The sequence below is a fragment of the Nomascus leucogenys genome, chromosome 13 (assembly GCF_006542625.1).
Source record: "Nomascus leucogenys isolate Asia chromosome 13, Asia_NLE_v1, whole genome shotgun sequence".
In the NCBI taxonomy this organism is placed as follows: domain Eukaryota; kingdom Metazoa; phylum Chordata; class Mammalia; order Primates; family Hylobatidae; genus Nomascus; species Nomascus leucogenys.
Genome location: NC_044393.1, coordinates 1,236,402 through 1,256,163, shown reverse-complemented (window position 1 = coordinate 1,256,163; position 19,762 = coordinate 1,236,402). Strand labels below are relative to the sequence as shown.

Below are 19,762 nucleotides of genomic sequence, written 5' to 3'. Positions count from 1 at the left end.
GAAAGGCCAAATGACACTGTGATTGCCCAGGTGGCTTCACGAGCAGCCACTGCAGAGAAGGTAATTCTGCGAGATAATTCTTCTCTGAAACACTACACTCCGCTCAGGCCAAGTGAGAGGCACGCAGACGTTTGTGGAACAGTAGACAGACAGCTTTGTCATGTACAAAAAAGTTTAAATGTAACTTGAATTTTTATTTAAATTATCGGAAGAATTTTTGATTAGTGAAGTGGTTCTTTCAAAAACTTACTCTCCACCCAAAGAGAGAAAGAGAGATTTTTTCCTCTGCCCTTTTCCTTATGATTTCACACATTTGCTATAATAAGTGGTTGCTTTTGGATGAGTTTTAGCATCTCGGAGACTCCTCAGACTCTAGTTTCGAGCGGACGCAATTATCTGAAAATTGAAATTATGGTGAATTCAGCTACAAATGAACACTATTTCACTTGATATTAAAATTTAACCATATTATTTTTATAAAATAAATGGAAATAAAATGCTTTATTCTGAATATAAATTATGTACCAGTGTCTCCGATTTTAACCAGAATAAACACTCCTGTTTCAAATTCTGATAAGTAGGTAATTTATTTAAATCACGTTGAAATGACCCTAGAAGTGAAGGGCATTTGAGTTTCCAGCTTTCCCACTTTATCTAAAAGGGGAAAAACGGTGTCTGGCACTCAACTTTTCAAATGTGCAAAACCGATAAACTAGTCTGTTAGGGGAAAAAAAAAGACAATGAAGAAATAAAAGTGGAAATTAGCAGAAACCAGTATTAGGCATATGTCTTCATGAATAAGACTTAATCATACACTTCATTTTGCAAGTACAGAAGGCCCTCCGGAATGCATTAATCAAAGTTAAACGCTGTAGACAGGCGCGTTGCAGGGCGGCGGCCCTCTCCCCTTGGCATTACCGACAGCCCAGGAAATTGGGTTAATAAAGCCGGATACTACGGCGGGGCCGCGGGGCGCAAACCGGCGCGGACAGCTGGGTCCCCAGGGGCACCCTGCCCGGCTCCCTGGACCCTGGACGGTGGCAGAGCTGGGAGCTGCGCAGGACGGGCCCTGCGCAGCGCATCTCCGTTCACACCCGGCGGGGCGCGGGGCCCGCAGCAGCTTACTCACCCGTAGCCCGGCCTCCTCCCTCGGAAGGGCGAGGGGATCGGTGGGGAGGGGGTTTGCTGGACACCAGGGCTAGACGGGGCCCTCCCCTGACCGTCAGGGTTAAGTAGGGCGCGGGCTGTGAGGACCCTCCTCCACGCAGCCCCCCAAGGCAGAGGGCCCGCAAAGCGGTCTCCATCCAACTCCACCCCGCTGACGTCCCGGGCAGGGGATGGCGGCGGTGCGGGAGGCCAGGGGACGTTTAGGGGACAAATTCCTCAGACTTCGAGGCAGCCGGCGACGACGTCCACTTCCCAGTAGAACAAACTCCTACTTGGAAAAGGCCAAAAGCTCTTCGCCCGGGGTCTTCCTGCGCCCGGGGTCCAGCTCCTCTGCAGACGACCATCGTGGGCTCTCCGCAGGGCTGCGGAGTCTCGGAGCCACCGAGGTGGGAGGTGCCGGCCACGCGCGTCCTCAGGAACAGGGCACTGCCCTGCAGTTTAGCACGAAGGGCGGGCTGGAGCGGGAGCGCGAGACCCACTGCGAGAGGATCAGGAGCCAGTAAGTCCGGCTTTGCTTCGTCTCCACCCTTCGTGCGCCTCGGGCCAGGACCGCCTGTCCGGAATCTGACCAGTGCCCGTCCTCGCCGTGGCCCTGGGACCCCGCGGTGGTCTTCTTTTGGGGGCGAGCGGCAGTGCCCGAAGGATGCTCTACCCACCCCCGTTCCTAGACTTGCTGGGTCCCGACAATACCCAGTGGGTGCCGCGAGTTCCCGGGCGCAGAGTCCGGCGTCCGGCTCTCGAGCTCAATCCCGCGCCCCGACGGCCTTGGCGCTTCCCGCTGCGCCAAACTGTTCACCGCGCACAGGCTGGAAGCGAAGTCGGGCCGCCTCCTCCCGGTCTGCAGGGTCCCTCTAGGCCTTTCCTGTCCGGGCAGAGCGACAGTCACAGGGGCGATCGGAGGACGCGTGCGGGAGGGGCGCGGGCCCGCGCGGTCACGGCTTCTCGTGACAGTGTTTGCAAAGCGCGGAGGGCGTCCCGGAGAAGGCGGCGCACTTGTCAGGGCAGGGCCCCAGCGCGGCGCCTGCCGAGAAGGGGCACACAGTGGCCTGGCCGAAGGGCGTCAAGGGCGCGGCCACGGGCGCGGCCAGGCCCTGGCCCTGGTTGAGGAAGGCCACCAGGCGCCGCATCTCGTCCAGGGCCTGCGCCTGCATGAGGATATAGTTCTTGGCGAGCAGCAGCGTGGCGATCTTGGAGAGCTTGCGCACCGACGGGCTGTGCGCGTAGGGGATGACCGCCCGCAGCCCGTCCAACGCGTCGTTTAGGTCGTGCATGCGCCGCCGCTCGCGCGCGTTGATGCTGAGCCGCAGGGACCGCTGCTCTCGCGGCCGCCGCCGCCCGTCCGCCGCGCTCCCTGGCCCGCGCCGCCGCCGCCGCTGCTCGAAGGCGTCGTCCTCGTCACCGCTCTGTTCGCCGCTGCTCTCCGCCGCCTGAGCTGGGGCGCGAGGTGCGGGCGCTGCGGGGAGGTCGCCGCCCGGGCCTGGAGCGCCGTAGCCGCCGGCCGTTTCGGGTCCTCGCGCCGCCGCGTAGGCGAGACCCGCAGCCGCCGCCGCGTAGCCGTGGCTCAGTGCCAGGTACGCGTCCCCCGACAGCGACTTGAGCTCGGCCATGGCCGCGCCGCCTGGGCTCGGGGGCTCGCCGGGTGGGCGGATGCTCATGCGGGTGGGCCGCCCCTGAGGCCCTCCCGAGCCCGCCGCTGCCGCTGCGATGAGACTCCCGGTTCTGCGCGTCAGTCCGGCTTGCCTGCGGGTCCCAGAGCCTCGGCGCCCGCTGCCTCTCTCGCCTCTTCCTTCTCTCGCACCTCCTCTCCCGCCCAGCCGCGACGCGCAGGGGGCGGGATCTACCTCCCACTCGCCCCCGCTTCGGTTTTAAGCCGCGGAGGCGCCCGGTGGGACTTCGCTGCTGTCCAATCGGGGGGACCGGGTGAGCTCCTCTTCCTGGGCCCGGCTGCACCAGCGCCGCAGGCTCACAGGCTGGGGGTGGGGCCTCTGGACCTAGGGGCGGCGCGGGGCGGCGGGGTCCTGGAGCTCTCGTACTTGCTTCTCGACTCCCTGGCCGCCGCCTCCGGCCGCCCCGGGGATTCCGCCACCAAACGCACGCGTCCCACGTGGGCACCCGCCTCGGTCCGTCTTTGAGTCTGACCCCAGCGCAAGAGTCCCTGGCGACACGTAGGGGCCAGAGCGGGGGGGCGCGCAGCAATAGCAGCAGCACCAGCGCCAACACCCTGTCCCGCTGAGGGGCCGCTTCGGGTCGGGGTCAGGGTCGTGGGCGCTCTAGTGCAGCCGCGGCGCAGCGTGTACCCGGAGCCTGCACACTCCCCGCTCGGGGCGCCCTGTGGCCAGGCTTCAGGGGCAGAGTAAGAGGGAGTTTCTAGAACCTGTTGAGAAACGCCACGAGCGTTGCAGGCCGAGGAGGGCAGGAAGGTGGAGGGCAGAGCGGCCTGGGGCTCCCCGGGGTGGGAGTGGGGGCTCTGTGAGCTGCAGGACGGCCTCCTCCCTGCCAGCCGCTTCCTGGGCATCTATCAGCGAAACGCCTGAGGCCTGGTGGGCTTTCCGGGGGCCTCCGAACCCCTGGGATCCAGCCACACTGGATGGGAATGTGGCCAGCCTCGGACTCGCCGTTTCAGTCCTTTTCCAACCCCGCATGAAGGCCAGGACCCCAGCGCTTCTCCCAGGTGGGAACCTGCCTGGAGGCCGGGCCGAGTGCTGAGGCTAGAGTGTGTTGAGGGATAGTGGCTTCTCCGGTCCTCACTTGGGTGGGAGACTGGGCCACCCTGGCCTCTGGCACGAGGTGGAGCGGCCCGACCGGCCCTTCTGTGTGACCTGGGCAGGGCCGCATACCCTCTCAGTTCTCCAGGCTCCGCCCCAGGAGGAGCCACAGCGATGGGGCTGTGTGCGCAGCCCCGGGAGGGGAGTGGGAGCTGCACGTGTGTGGGGCGGATGTGCCGTCTGGAAGGTTCTGGGAACGCAGCAGTGACCCGGTGTTTCCCTGCCAGGTGCGGGGTGTGAGAAGACAGACGCATGGATAAGTCGCCGTGGGAAACTCAGGCCTTTGTCCTGGCGGAGGGGAATGGGCCTGAGGCAGCCTCTGCCGGGCCGGCGGCCTGCAGCACCGGCCTCACCCTCAGCACACGCCCGCCAGGAGCTCAGGGGCCCCGAGGATGGAAGCGTCTGTCTGAGGCGCTGTCCTGGGGCCCCACCCCGCCTTCGGGGCTGATGCATAGACCGGGAATTGGGGAGACCTGGTGTGCAGGAGGCCGCTGTGTTTGGGCCTGGGTCTGAAGAATGAGTGGGTGTCCTTGTGGCCACGGGCCGGGGTCGGGGGAGGATTCAGGTGGCCGGAGGCGGCCTGGCACAGGGGAGGGCAGTGAGGGACCTGGGTAGGGCCGGGAGATAGAGGGGCGGGACCAGGCCTATGGGACAGTTTGAATCACGCGGGGAGTTTGGTCTTTATGGGAAGAAAGGCGCCGTGGCCATTCGGAGAGCCACTCTGGCACTGCTGCCGGGCTGGTGGGGGCCATGGGGAAGGTGGCTCCACAGGTCCCCGGAGCTGGGGGAGCAGGAGGATGGGGTTGACCAGGAGGGGAAGCTATGGACCTGGAGAATGTTGGAGGCCCCCGAGGAGAGGTGCTGCCAGCGCTGGTCGGGAGGCCTCTGAGGGGTACGCGGTAATTGACATCACGAGTATGGGTGAGAGTGGCTAAGTGGCTTTCAAAGCGTCGGCTGGAGCAGGGTCCTCATTAAAGCCAGAGACGCTGACGCCATGGGGCTGGGGTTGGGGCTGGGCCGGGGCTTTGGGAGGTCCGAACTCCACAGCAGGGAGCCAGGGCTCTGGGCCAGTTCCCAGGCCCAGTTAATCTTCAACAGAATCGATCGACCTTGGCTCAGAGGGTTGGAGGCAGGGATGGGCAGGGGGTAAGGGGTAAGGCGCACGAAACAGCACCCGGGGGAGGCCCCTGCTGCGGCCCCTGCGGGACCAGCCACAAATTCCGGGCTTCAGCCCCGCCAGCTTCAGGGGCGGCGTTTTCGGTGCGACGCTGCCACCTGCTGGCTGTCTGGGAGATTGCACCCAGCGGCTCAGAACCCGTGTTTCTCAAGAGGAGCCGGGAAGGGTGAAAATGCGCGTTCCCAAGCCCTCCCGGATTCTGCTCAGGTGGACGCTGGGGGCTGTTTCACAGGCGCCCACATGGTAGGGGAGCTGGAGGAACCTGCCGTCTCCGCCATCGAGTGCCCCTCCGAGCTGGGGTTGGACGCTGCCCGTTTGCATAAGAGCAGGTGAGCCTGGGGGGTTGAGGGCTGAGCGGGGGTCCCAGCCAATGAAGCAGCCCCGCACCTTGACCAGCTTCTCGAACCTCCTGTGGGCGAGGCTGTGGAGGGTGCGAAGCGGCTCCGCGCGGCCGAGGCGTTTACCAGGCCAGCTGCTCAGCCTTTCTGGCCTCAGTTTCCACATCTGTAAAGTGGGGTCTGTCCACAACACGTGTGGTCTAGCGACGGCCCTGTGGAGTGCGTCTGTAACTGCAGACTCACTTGTCCCGGGCTGTTCTGAACGGGTGGTTCCCCCGCCCTCCCGGGAGACAGCACCTGTGGCCGGGCAGCCGACCCTGCAGCGGCCCCTGGCTCCCACCGCGCCCTGGCCCTGGGGGTGCCCAAAGACCGGGCTGTGCTGTGGCCCGAGTGAGCACACTGTGGGCGTCAATGCTGTCCATGCTGCTGGGATTGGGGAAGGGAGGTCTGGTGGGGCACAGTGGGGGCACCAGGAGGTTAGGTTGGGTGGGGGGAGCGGGAGGGAGCCCCCGCTGGGTGGGGGGAGCGGGAGGGAGCCCCGGCTGGGTGGGGGGAGCGGGAGGGAGCCCCGGCTGGGTGGGGGGAGCGGGAGGGAGCCCCCGCTGGGTGGGGGGAGCGGGAGGGAGCCCCCGCTGGGTGGGGGGAGCGGGAGGGAGCCCCCGCTGGGTGGGGGGAGCGGGAGGGAGCCCCCGCTGGGTGGTGGGAGCGGGAGAGAGCCCCCGCTGGGTGGGGGAGCGGGAGAGAGCCCCCGCTGGGTGGGGGGAGCGGGAGAGAGCCCCCGCTGGGTGGTCTTGGGCCAGCCAGCTTCTTGCCTGCAGGGCATGGTGCTAGTAACTGGAACAACCCACCCTGCCTCTCCCAGAGACGGCACCTCCTCAATGCTCCCCTTCCACAGGACCTAGGGTCTTCTAGAGATCAAAACAGGGAGGCGGAAAGAAATCCTACCCGAGGCCCCTGCCCCAACCCTGGGACCCACACTGTTTGGCTTTTAGGGACAACGCCCAGGCCCAGGGATTTGAAGACTCCACCTTTTGTTTCGTGTATATATGTGCTCTGTCAAAATGTATATCACATGAAGTTGATCGTTGTGACCATTTTCAGGTGCGCAGCCCAGGGGCATTATACACAACCGCGGTGTTGTGCCGCCGACGCCCCAATCCATCTCCAGAATGTTTGTATCTTCCCAAACTGTCCCCAGTAACCCCTGCTCCCCTCCTCCCCTACCCGCTGGAAACCACGACTCCACCGCCCACCTCTGCATTTGACTGCTCCAAGTACCTCAGAAAATGACCTCATGCGGTCTCCGCACGTTCACGTCCGGCTTGTTTATTTCCAGCGTTTGGCCCATGGGAGTGATGAGCGCACCTGTGCATCCCCTGCTTTCAGTTCTTTCAGGGAGTTCTCACATGGTCTTCAGAGGTTCCCACATGCTGCTTCCCACAGCAGCTGCACCATTGTACATTCCAACAGCAACCGACAAGGGCTCCAATCTCTTCGTATTCTTGCAAACACTTATTATTTTATGTGTTTTTCTTTTCTTTTTTTTTTTTTTGAGATGGAGTCTCGCTCTGTCGCCCAGGCCGGAGTACAGTGATGCGATCTCTGCTCACTGCAAGCTCCACCTCCCGGGTTCCTGCCATTCTCCTGCCTCAGCCTCCCGAGTAGCTGGGACTACTCACCTCTCTGGGATCCAGTTGCAAATATATTGGTCCTTCTTCCTGAATCCTTTGTGTATCTTGACCTGTCATCTGTATTTTCCATTTGTATTATCCATACTTCATTCTGAGTATTTTCTACTGACCTATTTTCCACTTCACTAATTCTCTCTTCAGCTGAATTTGCTATTAAAGCCACTAAGTTTATAATTTAAGTGATTTTATTTTTCAGTGCTAGAATTTTCATTTGGTTTTTGTAGTTTTTTTTTTTTTTTTTTTTTTTTGCTGAAATTCTAAATCCTGCCTCTATTTCTGCAAATGCTGTAAGCACAGTTATGTTCCAGTCTCTGTCTCGCGACTCTAGTGTCTGGACTGGTAGATCTGCTGCCTGTGGTCTCTGCTGCTTTCATTCTTGCTGATTTGTTTTTTCAATTGTCTAGAATTGTTATTGTGGACTGAACATTGTATTTGTAAAATTATTTTGTAGAAATCATTTGAGGTCTATTTTATTTTCCTCCAGAGAGGGTTTATGTTTGCATCTGCGAGACATGGGGGCACTAGGGGTCCTGGATCATCTTACTCTAGTTTCAGGGATTGAAATCATTTCAAGATGATTACAGTTTAGGTTTTCCTACCCTGGCAGTGGTGCAGAAGGCCCTGGGTTGCTGCAAGAGCCAGTCTCCTTCTATCCACCCTTATGTCTAGGGTGTGGTTATCTGTTGTCCCAACTCAAAATGGTAGGGGTCGGGGGGATGTTCACCAACTCCCCACTCTCAGATGGGCTGAATCTCTCCCTGTCTGGCTCCAGAAGTCTTTCAGAGCTCCTTACTGGGCTCTAAGCTATCTGAAGCAGCAAATGCTTTGGGGGAAAAGTGAGTGTCCCGAAGGCTTTTTTCATTCTGGGTCTTTGTCCTTCCCGGGATTTTGTTTGCATTCCAAGTAAATATTTTTAACATTTTGCTCAGCTTTTGTAGTCACCCTCAGAAAAATGATGAGTCCAGATTAACTAGTCCCTCATGATCAGAAACTGGAAGTCTGATGGTTGTTTTCAGTCTTGAACAACGTTGGTTCTGCGGTGACCAGTTTAGAGTTCATGCAATAGACCTTCCTCCCCCTTGTAAAATCACTATTTCAGCGAATACTTAGAGTGACCTCCTGGTGACTCATCCTCAGTCCCCTTTGCTGATTCTTCTTTTCCCCAACATTTTCATTCTGGAGGGCTTGGGATTCGGTCCTTTGGCCTTTTTTCTAGGTGTCTGCCCCCTTGGGGATCTCATCCAGTACCCTTCCCACGGCCTACCCAGACCCCAGTGCTGAACTCCAGACTCACGGATCCAGCGGGGCGCAGGATGTCAGATGTGTGAGGGCCGCCTCCGATGCAGCACGTTTCAGATGGAGCTGCGGTCTCCCCCAGACCCGCCCACCCACACCCCCAGATTCTGTTGATGGCAAATCATGCTTCCTCGCAACTCACATCCTGTTGGTTCTCCCTCCTGCGATCATCTAGAATGCGGCCGCTCCCCACGTCTCCCGGCCTGCCCTCGGTCAGCACAGCAGCCTCCTAATGGCTTCTGCCCTCCCATCATCCCCAGACCCTCCCTTTCACACAGCAGCTGCGAGGTCCTCCTCAGGCAGGGTCAGGTCACGCCTCTCCTGCTCAGAGTCCTGCCTCGGCCCCTCCCCTATCATCAACAAAGACTAGACTGCGAATGGCCTCATCTGCCTTCTGCCTCCTGCCTCCCGGGCTCACGGCCTCTGAGGACCCGGATGGGAAAGCCCACCAGGCAGCCTGTGGACGAGCGCACGGCCTCTGAGGCCCGGATGGGAAAGCCCACCAGGCAGCCGTGGACGAGCGCACGGCCTCTGAGGTCCCGGATGGGAAAGCCCACCAGGCAGCCCGTGGACGAGCGCACGGCCTCTGAGGTCCCGGATGGGAAAACCCACCAGGCAGCCCGTGGACGAGCGCACGGCCTCTGAGGTCCCGGATGGGAAAGCCCACCAGGCAGCCCGTGGACGAGCTCACGGCCTCTGAGGACCCGGATGGGAAAGCCCACCAGGCAGCCTGTGGACGAGCTCACGGCCTCTGAGGACCCGGATGGGAAAGCCCACCAGGCAGCCTGTGGACGAGCTCACGGCCTCTGAGGTCCCGGATGTGAAAGCCCACCGGGCAGGCTGTGGACGAGCTCACGGCCTCTGAGGACCCGGATGTGAAAGCCCACTGGGCAGCCCGTGGACGAGCTCACGGCCTCTGAGGACCCGGATGGGAAAGCCTACCGGGCAGCCTGTGGACGCTGCACTGCAGGTGAGTGGGGTCTGTCTTTTCAAAGCTGATGCCCATGCCCAGAGAGGGTGTCTTCCACGAGAGACGTGGCCTGGCAGCTGCTGCTGTGGGCCCTGGGCCCGGGGACACACCCGGCCCTCGTTGAAGACAGGAGGTATCCCGTTGGGGAGCCAGATGAGGCGTCCAGCCCCACGTCACCTCCCTGTGCTCGGCCATGCTCAGTGAACGGCCTGGTGGGTTTCTGTGTGTGGAGAGCTGGGTGGGCTTCTAGGGTCTTGACTACGGGGCTGGAAGTAGAGTACTCTAGAGAGGCTAGGATGAGATGAGGCAGCTGCAGGTGGCCGCTCCTCACCGCCTGAGGAGGCGGGACCACGCCAGGCTTTTCTGGGCAGGGTGCCCCTGGCTATGTGGCAACCGACATGCACAGAAACGCCACATGGGCTCCTGAGGCACCCTCATGTCTCCACTGGTGGGCGGTGTGGGAGAGGGGACCTGAGATTTTACCTAGCTCCTTGCTGTTTGGGGGACGGGTGTGCCTGTGGGGTCCCAGCTGTGAACCAGGTTGTTTCACCTGGGGTGGGGTCGGGCCTGGCCCTGTCCCCGGGTCCTGGGCTTTCCTAGGATCCCACTCACTGCCCTCGGGGCAGCTGGGCCTCCCCACATCCCTGGCGCGCTGGGGCAGCCTCATCTTCCTTCCTGCTGCTCAAGAGAGAGCCTCGCCGCCACTCTGAGTGCCTTCACTCACTCCCATCCGGTGCATTTGAAATCCCCGTGCTCCACCTTCCCGACACCAAGAGTCAGCCCCATCACAGGTCTCATCTGCACAGGGCTCCCTGCCTCTCCCTGCCTCCACCCCCCCACCCCTGCCCAGAGTCAGCGCCATCACAGGTCCCATCTGCACAGGGCTCCCTGCCTCTCCCTGCCACCCCCCCCCTGCCCAGAGTCAGCACCATCACAGGTCCCATCTGCACAGGGCCTCTCCCTGCTTCTACCTCCCCACCCCTGCCCAGAGTCAGCACCATCACAGGTCCCATCTGCACAGGGCTCCCTGCCTCTCCCTGCTCTACTCCCCTGCCCATCCTCCCTCTGCACAGGTCCTGCTCTCCTGCCTCCCCCTCCTCTGCCTCCCCTGCCTCTCCATCTCCTCCCGCCCAGCCCAGGCCTGCACATTCTCTCACCCAGTGCTGGGCTGCTCCACCCCTGCGTCTGGGCTGCTGGGACCCCCGTGGCCATGACAGATGCAGCAGGGGCATTACATCCTTTCTGGGTGTGGTGGCCTCGGCTTCTGCTCGATCACTGCCTGGCACCTCCAGTCCAGCTTCTCCTGCAACATGGAGAGAGGCCACGTGGAGGATTTGCCCAGCCCATGGCCCACCCAAGGTCCCCTGTGTATTAGTGACCCTCCTTGGACCTTGCAACCCAGCCCAGCCCCACGGGATGCAGCCATGAGGTGGACCCAGCCACACATCATGGAGCAGACACAGCCACCCCGACCCTTCTCCAATCCTGCACCCAGAGTTGTGACTGTAAAGTGGGGGTTGTTTTAAGCCACCAGGCTCTGAGGTGGTTTGCTCCAGGCAGCAGGTGACTGAGACACTGCCCCGTGGGGCTCACTTCCTCACTTGCTCCCCTGTACGGGGGCTCCTGGATCATGCCAGGGTCACATCTGATAAACCCAACGTTAGCTGAAAGCCTCCAGATGAAATGCACTCAGTGCACTCCGCCTCCTGAATATCATTGCTCGGCCTCCCTGCCTTCACAGTGTGCAGACGCTGATGTCAGCACACTCAACAAAGTCCCCAATTCCCTTGCTCTGTTTCTAAGGCCCCGCCACCCCCACCCTGTGGCTGTGCTTCCTTGTCCTCATCCTTGTCCACTTGTGTTCTTTCCAGGTGCCCTGAGTGGACTGGAGGGGCATAGGGAGGCCTGGCACCTGCTGAGCCCTTGCTGGGGCCGTGCTGTCCTGGGCCCCTGCTGGGCACCTTATGGGGACATGAGTGGGGGCTCAGTCTGGGAAGGAGGAGGGGAGGCCTGGGGAAATGGTCTGACTAGCTCTGCCTAGCCTGTTGGTGCTGTCTGGGGACAGGCTGGGGTCCAGGGCCTCCCCAGAGGATGGGACCAGTGTCTCCAGGGCACCGCAGGCTGGTTGGGGTGGCTGACATGGGCATTTCTTCTTCTGGCCGCCAGGAGGCAGCAAGGCCCCAGGTTTGCATCTCAGTGGCCAAGTCTGGGCGAGGCTTTTCCGGGAGCAGGGGTGCAGCGGCCAAGTGTGTCTTTGGCCACTCTGGGGCCACACCACAAGTCCTGGGGTCCCTGAAGCAGCCGGGAGGCAGCCAGGAGGGCGCCAGTGCTGGGCTGTGCAGGGTGGGCCTGAAGAAGGAGGTGCCTGGCGGTGATGGAGTGGGCCTGTCCTGTCCCCCAGGCCGGCAGCCCTGCCTCAGGAGAGCCCTCAACGGGCTGCAGAGGGGCCTCTCACGGTGAGAGAGGATGGGGAGGGACTGGAGTGTGGTTCATGTGGTGCCTGCTGGTGCAGGGCTGGGCTCCATGTTGGCAGGGCTTGGGGGGTGGGTGCTGGGCTCCACAGTGGCAGGGCTTTCGGAGGGGGCCTGGGCTCCATGGTGGTAGGGCTGGTGCAGGGCTGGGCTCCACGGTGGCAGGGCTGGGGGGTCTGTGCCCACAAGGCCACATCAGGCACAGGTCAGAGGTCAAGGCCTGGATTTTGTGGCCCACACTGGACCCCTAACTCTCTCCTTGCCCCAAAGTGAGTAAACCGAGGTGCAGTCATGGCACCTGCCTCCTGCCATGTGTTTAGGTGAATGAGGTCAGGTCAGGTACTCATCTGTGCATCCCCCCTGCTGGGACCACAGCAGGTACACCCACGGACCCCGGCCCCACTCCGACCACCTGTGTCCTCATGCTGTGCGGGCTGACCCTTTCCCCCTCTGGCCAGTGGAGGTGGGAAGGCTCTGAGGGCCTCTGAGCCCAGGTTCCCTCTCTGTGGTCCTTAGCCCTGGCCATAGCACTCAGAACTTCTGACCGAGCCCTGCCGCCATAGCGCACGGTCCGTGGTGCAGTCACCTGACACTGCATCAGGGTGTGATGTCCACAGGCAGGCCATGCCCCGGCTCCACACAGCGGCCCTGGACTGGAGTGCCCCCCACAGAGACAGCAGGCAGGAAGCCATCCTTCAGGGCCACCACTGTGACCATGAGATGCACAGCCCTAGAGGGTCAACGGGTCCGTCTGAGCTGCCGGAGAGGTCCTCTGGGCTGAGCAGGGAGTGCACAGGTGGTGGCCGATGCCTGCTGCTGAGAGTGCAGCTCTGCAGTGTTGATGTGGAAGCAGCTGAGCCCTGGGGCATGGGCTCCACCAGGGCCCTCGGGGCTGCAAGACTCAGGGCTGGGGACTGGGCGCTGCCATGTGGTGGCCCTGCTGTCAGCTGCAGTCCCCAGGTCTGACCTGCAGAGTCTCACTGTCTCCTTTCAGCGTTTGCGGAGTTGGTGGGTGTGCCCTGGCCATGCTTGGCAAGGTTTCCTCCCGGATAAGGTGGAGCCTGATTTGGGGTGCGCTGGCATCACTGTCGCAATGATGCCGTGTCTTCCCATCTGTGAACAAGGCATCTTGCCATTTATTTAGGTCTTGAATTTTTCTCTTCAATGGCTTGTGGTTTCAGAATGCGGCTCTTCCACAAAGTTTGTGAGATTTTCCTATTTGTCCCACCTGTTCTTGCCGCCTCTTCTCTTGTATCGTTTGGGACTAACGGACCTTTCACATGACTCTGTGCTTACCGTCACTACCTGCTTGTTAGATTCTCCCTCTTTCTTTCTTTCTTTCTTTCTTTCTTTCTTTCTTTCTTTCTCTTTCTTTCTTTCTTTCTTTTTCTTTCTCTCTTTCTCTCTCTTTCTTTCTTTCCTCCCTCCTCCTCCCTCCCTCCCTCCTTCCCTCCTTCCTTCCTTCCTTTCTTCTTTCTTTCTTTCTTTCTCTTTTCACAGAGTCTTGCTCTGTCACTCAGGCTGGAGTGCAGTGGCGCAATCTCAGCTCACTGCAACCTCTGCCTTCTGGGTTAAAGCAATTCTCCTGCCTCAGCTTCCCGAGTAGCTGGGATTGCAGGCGTCAGCCACCACGCCCGGCTAATTTTTGTATTTTTAGTAGAGATGGAGTTTTGCCATGTTGGCCAGGCTGGTCTCAGACTCCACCTCAGGTGATCTGCCCGCCTCGGCCTCCCAAAGTGCTGGGTTTACAGGCATGAGCCACCGCACCTGGCCCTTTGGCTTACGTCTTAGTGGCCACCCTCTTCAGTAGGTAGGCTTCTGGCACGTGCTTCCAGAGCATCAAGGCATAGCTCTAAAGAGCACTATGTGTTCATAACAGTGTAAGATCGCTCACCGCCCACCTGCTCACCGCCCATCCGCTCACCCACCACCCGCTCGCCACTCACCCGCCCGCCCACCTGCCTGCTTGCCCTTTGTACTATCGTTGTCAGGCGTTTTACTAAATCCACATGTTATAAACCCCACAGTGTATTATGAATACATTTGCTTTAACAGGCGATTATCTTTCAAAATTTCAAAAGTAATAAAAACAGCATTTTTTTTTTTAAAGAGACAGCTCTCATCATGTTGCCCAGCCTAAACTGAACTCCTGGGCTCAAGTGATCCTCCCACCTCGGCCTCCCAAAGTGCTGGGATTACAGGCGTGAGCGAACACGCCCAGCCAGAAAAACAGCATTTTTATCATCCACATATTTTCCCTATCTAGCCACTTTCTTTGTCTGTGTAGACCCATCTGGTGTCATTTTCCTTCTGCCTGAATAACTTTGATGTTTCTTGTACTGCACGTCTGCTGGTGATAAATTCTCTCTGCCTTTTGTTGAAAAAAATCTTTATTTGCCTACATTTGTGAGGATATTTTTCCCGATGCAGAGTTTTAGCTTGACAGGTATTCTCTTCTTTCAGTCCTTTAAATGTGCTAACGCCTCGTCTGTCTCCCAGCTCACGACGTTTCACACGATGTCGGCTGTAATTCCTGTCTCTCTATGTAATATGCCTGTTTTCTTTGACTGCTTTTAAGATTTTTCTCTGTCATTGGTTTTCTACAGTTTTATTACAGTGGCCTTGCCGTGGTTTCTTTCTGTTTATTCTGCTTGGAGTTCATTGAGCTTGTCTGGATTTTTGTCCAACTGAAAAACTTTATTAAAAATTTTTTCTTGATCCCTCCACCACATCAGCTGTGTGCAGCATATTTCTGATTTTTTTTTTTTTTTTTTTTTTTTTTGAGATGGAGTTTTGCTCTGTCTTCCAAGCTGGGATGCAGTGGTGTGATCTCAGCTCACTGCAGCCTTCACCTCCCAGGTTCAGTGATTCTCCTGCCTCAGCCTCTTGAGAAGCTGGGGCTACAGGCACTGCCACTAGGCCTGGCTAATTTTTTTGTAGTTTTAGTAGAGACGGGGTTTTGCCATGTTGGCCAGCCTGATCTCGAACTCCTGACCTCAATTGATCTGCCCGCCTTGGCCTCCCCAGATGCTGGCATTACAGGCATGAGGCAGCACGCCTTGGCCTCCCCAGATGCTGGCATTACAGGCATGAGGCAGCACGCCCGGTCATTGGTCTTCTAGTCTTTTTTCCCTCACTAGGCTTCATTTGGAATATTTGCTATTGCTATGTCTTCAAATTCCTTAAAAAATGTAATTTGATGTTATTCTTGTCCATCGTGTTTTCATTTCCGACGTATTTTTCACCTCTGAAATTGCGTTTAGGTTCCTAAAGATTTGTCACTGCACTCTTCACCACTCTTATGTTTTCCTCTATGTCCTTGAAAATGTGGCCCTAGTTGTGACTGCGGCTTTAATGTCCTTGTCTGCTGATGCCATCGCCGCTGTCCTTTCTGGGTCTGTTTCTGTTGATTCTTTTTTCTCCTGATCCTGGGTCATACTTCCCCCTTCGTTGCATCCTTGGTAATTTTTGGCTGCACGTGGCCTTGTGAGTGTTACATTGTTAGGTGCTAGGTTCTGTTGTAACCCTTTAGAGAGTGTTGGGCTTATTCCTGGTATGCAGTGAAGCTGCTGGGAACCCGATGACCCTTTCCAGGCTGGCCTTGGGTGCTGGCAGGCCGGATGCAGGTTATCTCAGCGCCATAGCAGTTCCCTTTGGAGGGCTCTCCCGGTGACGCTCCTTCCCTGTGGGGATGCAGCTTATTCCTGGCCTGTGTGAGTTCCAGGTGCTGTCCCTGTTCCGTTCCCCAGGGCTTTCTCCCATCTTGCAGTCTCATCCCAGGCACATGCAAGTTGGTACCTGTCTAAGGCTTTTGGGGAGCCCTCTGTGGACCTCAAGGCTCCCTCTCTGTGCAGCCCTCTGTCTCTGGTCTTCTGCCCTGTGGCTGTGCCTTCTGTCTCCTCAGCTCAGAGAAATGTCTGGGTTCTGTTCGCAGCCCCCTTTGAGTTGCAGCGTGGGAGCTGTCTTCAGGTGGTGAGCCGGGCAAGTGTGGGTGCCCCTCACTTGCTCTCTCAGGGGTCATGGTCCTGCACTCCAGACCCCGAGTCTGAAGGCTGCTGTCCACGTGTGTTGTCGGTTTCTAGTTGTTTATAGGGGAGGGGCCCCTTTCCTAGATGGGCACCGGACTCTGGCTGCTTCTGTCCCTGTTCTCTCCACTGGCCGGGGACCATGAGAGGCTCTGCTGGGGCCGGTGACATTTATTGAGCAGTGGAGAGGACCGACTCTGTGAAGCCTCAGCTCTGTGCAAGCACTCAGCAGCCTCCTTCCCTCCCGTCCTATAGACGGAGACCTGGGCCTGGAGAGCACTGCAGGCTGCCAGGTCACTTGGCCAGCTGAGGTAGAGCCTGAGTTTGTGCTGCCGTCTGTCTATCTGCAGAGCTTGGGAGCTGGTGTGTGAGGGGGGGTGTCCAGAGTCCTAGGCGGTGGGTGCTGTGCTCTCCTACTGTGGGAAGACCTCGGGGCACCAAGCGTGGGGCTCCCTGATGTCCACCTGGGCCCTGCCCATCCCCCACCCCATCACAGAGTGCAGAGTCTCCCTCTGGGTTCCCAGATGGTTCCAGACGATGTGGGTGCAGGCGGTGGGTCTCTCTGCAGTGTGGATGGGTCCAGACGACGTGGGTGCAGGTGGTGGGTCCTTCTGCAGTGCGGATGGTTCCAGACGACGTGGGTGCAGGCGGGGAGGAGTGAGGGGAGCACAGAGCAGTGCCATGCTTTCTGAGCCCTGACTGGACACAGCACTGTATGGGGCGGAGACCTGGATGTCAAGCTGTGTCTCACCGACTTCCCCTTCCACACATCCCAAGCTTCACAGGAGGCTGGCCCGGTTCCCGAGGGCCCCTGGAAGCTGCCCCGGCCGCGTTGCTCTCAGATGGGGCATCCTGGCTGCAGCGGGGGGCCTGTGCGGCCTGTGGCATCTGAGAAGGTGTGAACGCCTGGAGAAGCCCAGGGACACGGAGACTGCGCTGGCAGCAGAGTGAATGTGTCTGTGACTGATTTTCTCCACATGGCTCCCACATTATTGCACACATGATTTTGTACTTGGCTGAGATTAAATATTAATACATTGAAAATTAAAAGAGTTTTCAGCCCTTTCAACAATTGCTTATGGCACAATTAAAAGGCAAATGAATGATGTCTTTTAGGAGCAAGTTTGTTGGCCTGAGTCATTTGTGAGGGCTGGAGCTGAGGGGAGGCCCCTCGAGGGGGCGCAGAGAGGGAAGACGTGTGGCACGGCCACTTGCAGCGGGCGGGCACCTGCTATTTATCGAGGCAAGATGAGGGGGCAGGCTGCCCTGGTGCCCCTGCTCAGACCCACAAACACCAGGAGCAGCCCCTGGTGGGAGACTCTCGCCCATCCACCGTTTTGACGTAAACCCGGTTTCCATGGCCTCCCATGCGGCTGCGGTGGGTGGGGGAGGCCGATCAGCAGAGAGCGAGCCGGGTGGGCAGATGGGGCGTGGGCCACAGCCATGTGCGGGGCGCTCCCCTCTCCCTGGTGAACGGACCGTCACCTCTGCTTCCTGGCGCCGGCTCCTCAGCTGTCTGACTTCTCTTGTGCTGTGACCTGCGGGGTCAGGACCGCAGGGCCTTTCCTCTGAGCTGGGGTTCAGTCACTTGCAGCTGAAGGATCCTGACTGAGCCAAACTAGTTAAAGCAGGAAAAGGGCCTCTGGGGTTTTCGGTTATGTGAACCGAGGATGGCTTCAGGCACAGTGGAGTCCAGGTGCCACTGCTGGCACAGAGCCTGGGTCTCCTTCCATCCCTCAGCTCTGCTGTATCCTGGGCTGACTTGACTCTGAGGCAGTGGAACCCTCAGCGTGGCAAGAGCTGCTGGCAGCCCCGGAGGGAAACGAGCACCTCTTCCTTCAGCATCTGCTCTCTCCCGGCCTGGAAATTCCGTCCTGAGGCTCCTTCCCGGGTCTCAGTCCTGGTGGTTTGAGTGGCTGATCAGAATCTCCTGCGCCGCCCACAGGAGACCCAGTTGGGTCCGGCTGGCCAGTGCAAAGCCCTGGACCTGAGTGGTGGCGCCCCCGAAGGCTGCTCGGAACTGGCCCGTGCAGATGGAACCTCTGTCTGTTGTCCCCTCTTCCCCCTTCACAGCCTTTAGGTGCTTCCTGCAAGTCTGAAAGGAGGTGCACCCTGGCCCAGGGGAGGTTTGCAGGGTGAACAGTCACTTAATCCGGACTAGTTCCAGGAGGGCTTCCTGGAGGGGGCTGCATTTGGGTGGTGTCCTGATGGAGCAGAGATTGTCTTTCTGGAGGACCGGGTCCCATGTAGAGGCTGTGAGCTGCCCACACGCTCTTCACGCCATGCCTCTCCTTTCTGTCCCCTGCCACTCCCTGGGCCACAGCTGGACAGATTCTTCCTGAACACCTGGTCCAACCTGGCTGAGGCCGGTCAGTGGCGTGGTTAACTCGGGGCTGCCCGGGGGGCTCCTGCCGTCTCAGGATTCCCAGCACAGACCCCTCCCCTGCCTGCCTCCTTCGCTCCTTGTTGCCTGCTCTGAAGGGAGGGATTTGGGCTTAGCATGTCCACCCGATGCCACTTCTTTTAACCGTCAATACAGTCGGCATCTGCCAACCTTTCCCACGGTGACTGGCCCCTCCTTGGGCCACTGTAGGCAGAGTGATGGGGTCAACTCGACAATTGCTTTCACTGTCAACCCAAGTTCTGCCTGATGAGGGGGAACGGCAGCGTGGCTGAGAAAATGAGGGTGTGTGTGTTTGAGCACACGTGAGACCTTCCAGCCTGAAACAACAGCCGCACCTGCGGCCCCGGAGCCTAGGGGACTGTGTAGCCCCAGGCCTCTGACCCGGCCCCGGGGCTTGTGGTCGCCCACCACAGTGGCACCACCTTGCAGGGATAGCACAGAACACGGGCTTCTCAGACCCAGAGTTTTGAAATTAGGCAGATTTGAGTGATTTTTAAGAACGGGGTGGGAGATCAGAACTATTTCACATTTTCCAAATATGGTGAAGCTCTAGAGTGACGTGAAAATTAGATGGTGCAGCACGGCAATGTCAGTTATTTGAACAGCCGCCACCCTCACGTGGGCAAAAGTGGCTGATGGGAAGGACTGGATCTGTAGCTGCCACTCCACTGCTCCGTGGGGGGAGGGGTTGGCCGCCCAGTCCACTCTGCAGTGCGGGAGCTGGGCTCCATGAGCTCCTGGCCCCCACGCCGCTGGACACTGGCCGGCCCAGGTCGAGGTGGATCTAGGGTGTGGCGGACAGAGAGCTGGAGCCTCTGGGCCTCCTGTGGGAGGCAAACCCTCACTTCTGTGTAGCTGGAAGTTCAGCAAGCGAGGTTTTACGAGGCCGTCAACAAGATTTCGTCTTTGTTCTGATGCTGTGGTGCCTGCGTGATCATTTAAAACCACTGATCCCGACGTGCTCACGGGCCAGGCCTCATTGTCAAGGCACAAGGCTCTGTCGCTTAATCACACACCGTGATTGCAAAGCTCTGATGGGATTAAGCTTCCCTTCTGTGTCTCCACCTCCCTTATTCCTCTCAGAGGGGGCCTGTGAGGCCAAGAGCCTCACAATCCCCCTGCCTTTGGGGACATCGTCATGGCTCCAGGTGTCTGCAGCTCTGCTGTGAAGGGCTCCCTGGGAGAGCCGTCCACCCCTGACTGGGCACCGGGTGTCTTGGGACCATCCCACTCCAGCTGTGTCTGCTCAGGGTGAACCCCGAGTGTTTTGTGCTGTGACTGGGAACCCAGGCATTGGCAGGTGATGTGGTTCTGGCTGCAGCTTCCCGTGGGCCTCGGGAAGGTGGCTTCAGGGACGGTGTAAGTTGTCAGCATCACTCCTGGGAAGGGCTCCGAAGCAGAAGAACGGGGTTGTCTGTCTCCAGGACCCAAATTGTCCTATAGGGAAGGCTTGAACGA

The 19,762-nt window shown here is 59.0% G+C and overlaps 1 protein-coding gene and 1 pseudogene across 1 annotated transcript; one reads left to right on the top strand and one right to left on the bottom strand.

Moving 5' to 3' along the window:
* Positions 1–1,983: 1,983 nt before the first annotated feature.
* BHLHE23 (basic helix-loop-helix family member e23) lies at positions 1,984–3,070 on the bottom strand. Its single transcript, XM_003280130.4, has one exon. The coding sequence runs from the start codon at positions 2,820–2,822 to the stop codon at positions 2,100–2,102; it is 723 nt and encodes a 240-aa protein (XP_003280178.3). The 5' UTR covers positions 2,823–3,070; the 3' UTR covers positions 1,984–2,099.
* A 2,279-nt stretch (positions 3,071–5,349) lies between these two features.
* The window catches only part of LOC105740664, a 54,647-nt pseudogene continuing 40,234 nt past the window's right edge, over positions 5,350–19,762 (top strand).

What these genes read in the sequence shown, in the direction of transcription:
- BHLHE23 (XM_003280130.4), bottom strand. Translation starts at nt 2,822, where the DNA reads ATGAGCATCCGCCCACCCGGCGAGCCCCCGAGCCCAGGCGGCGCGGCC.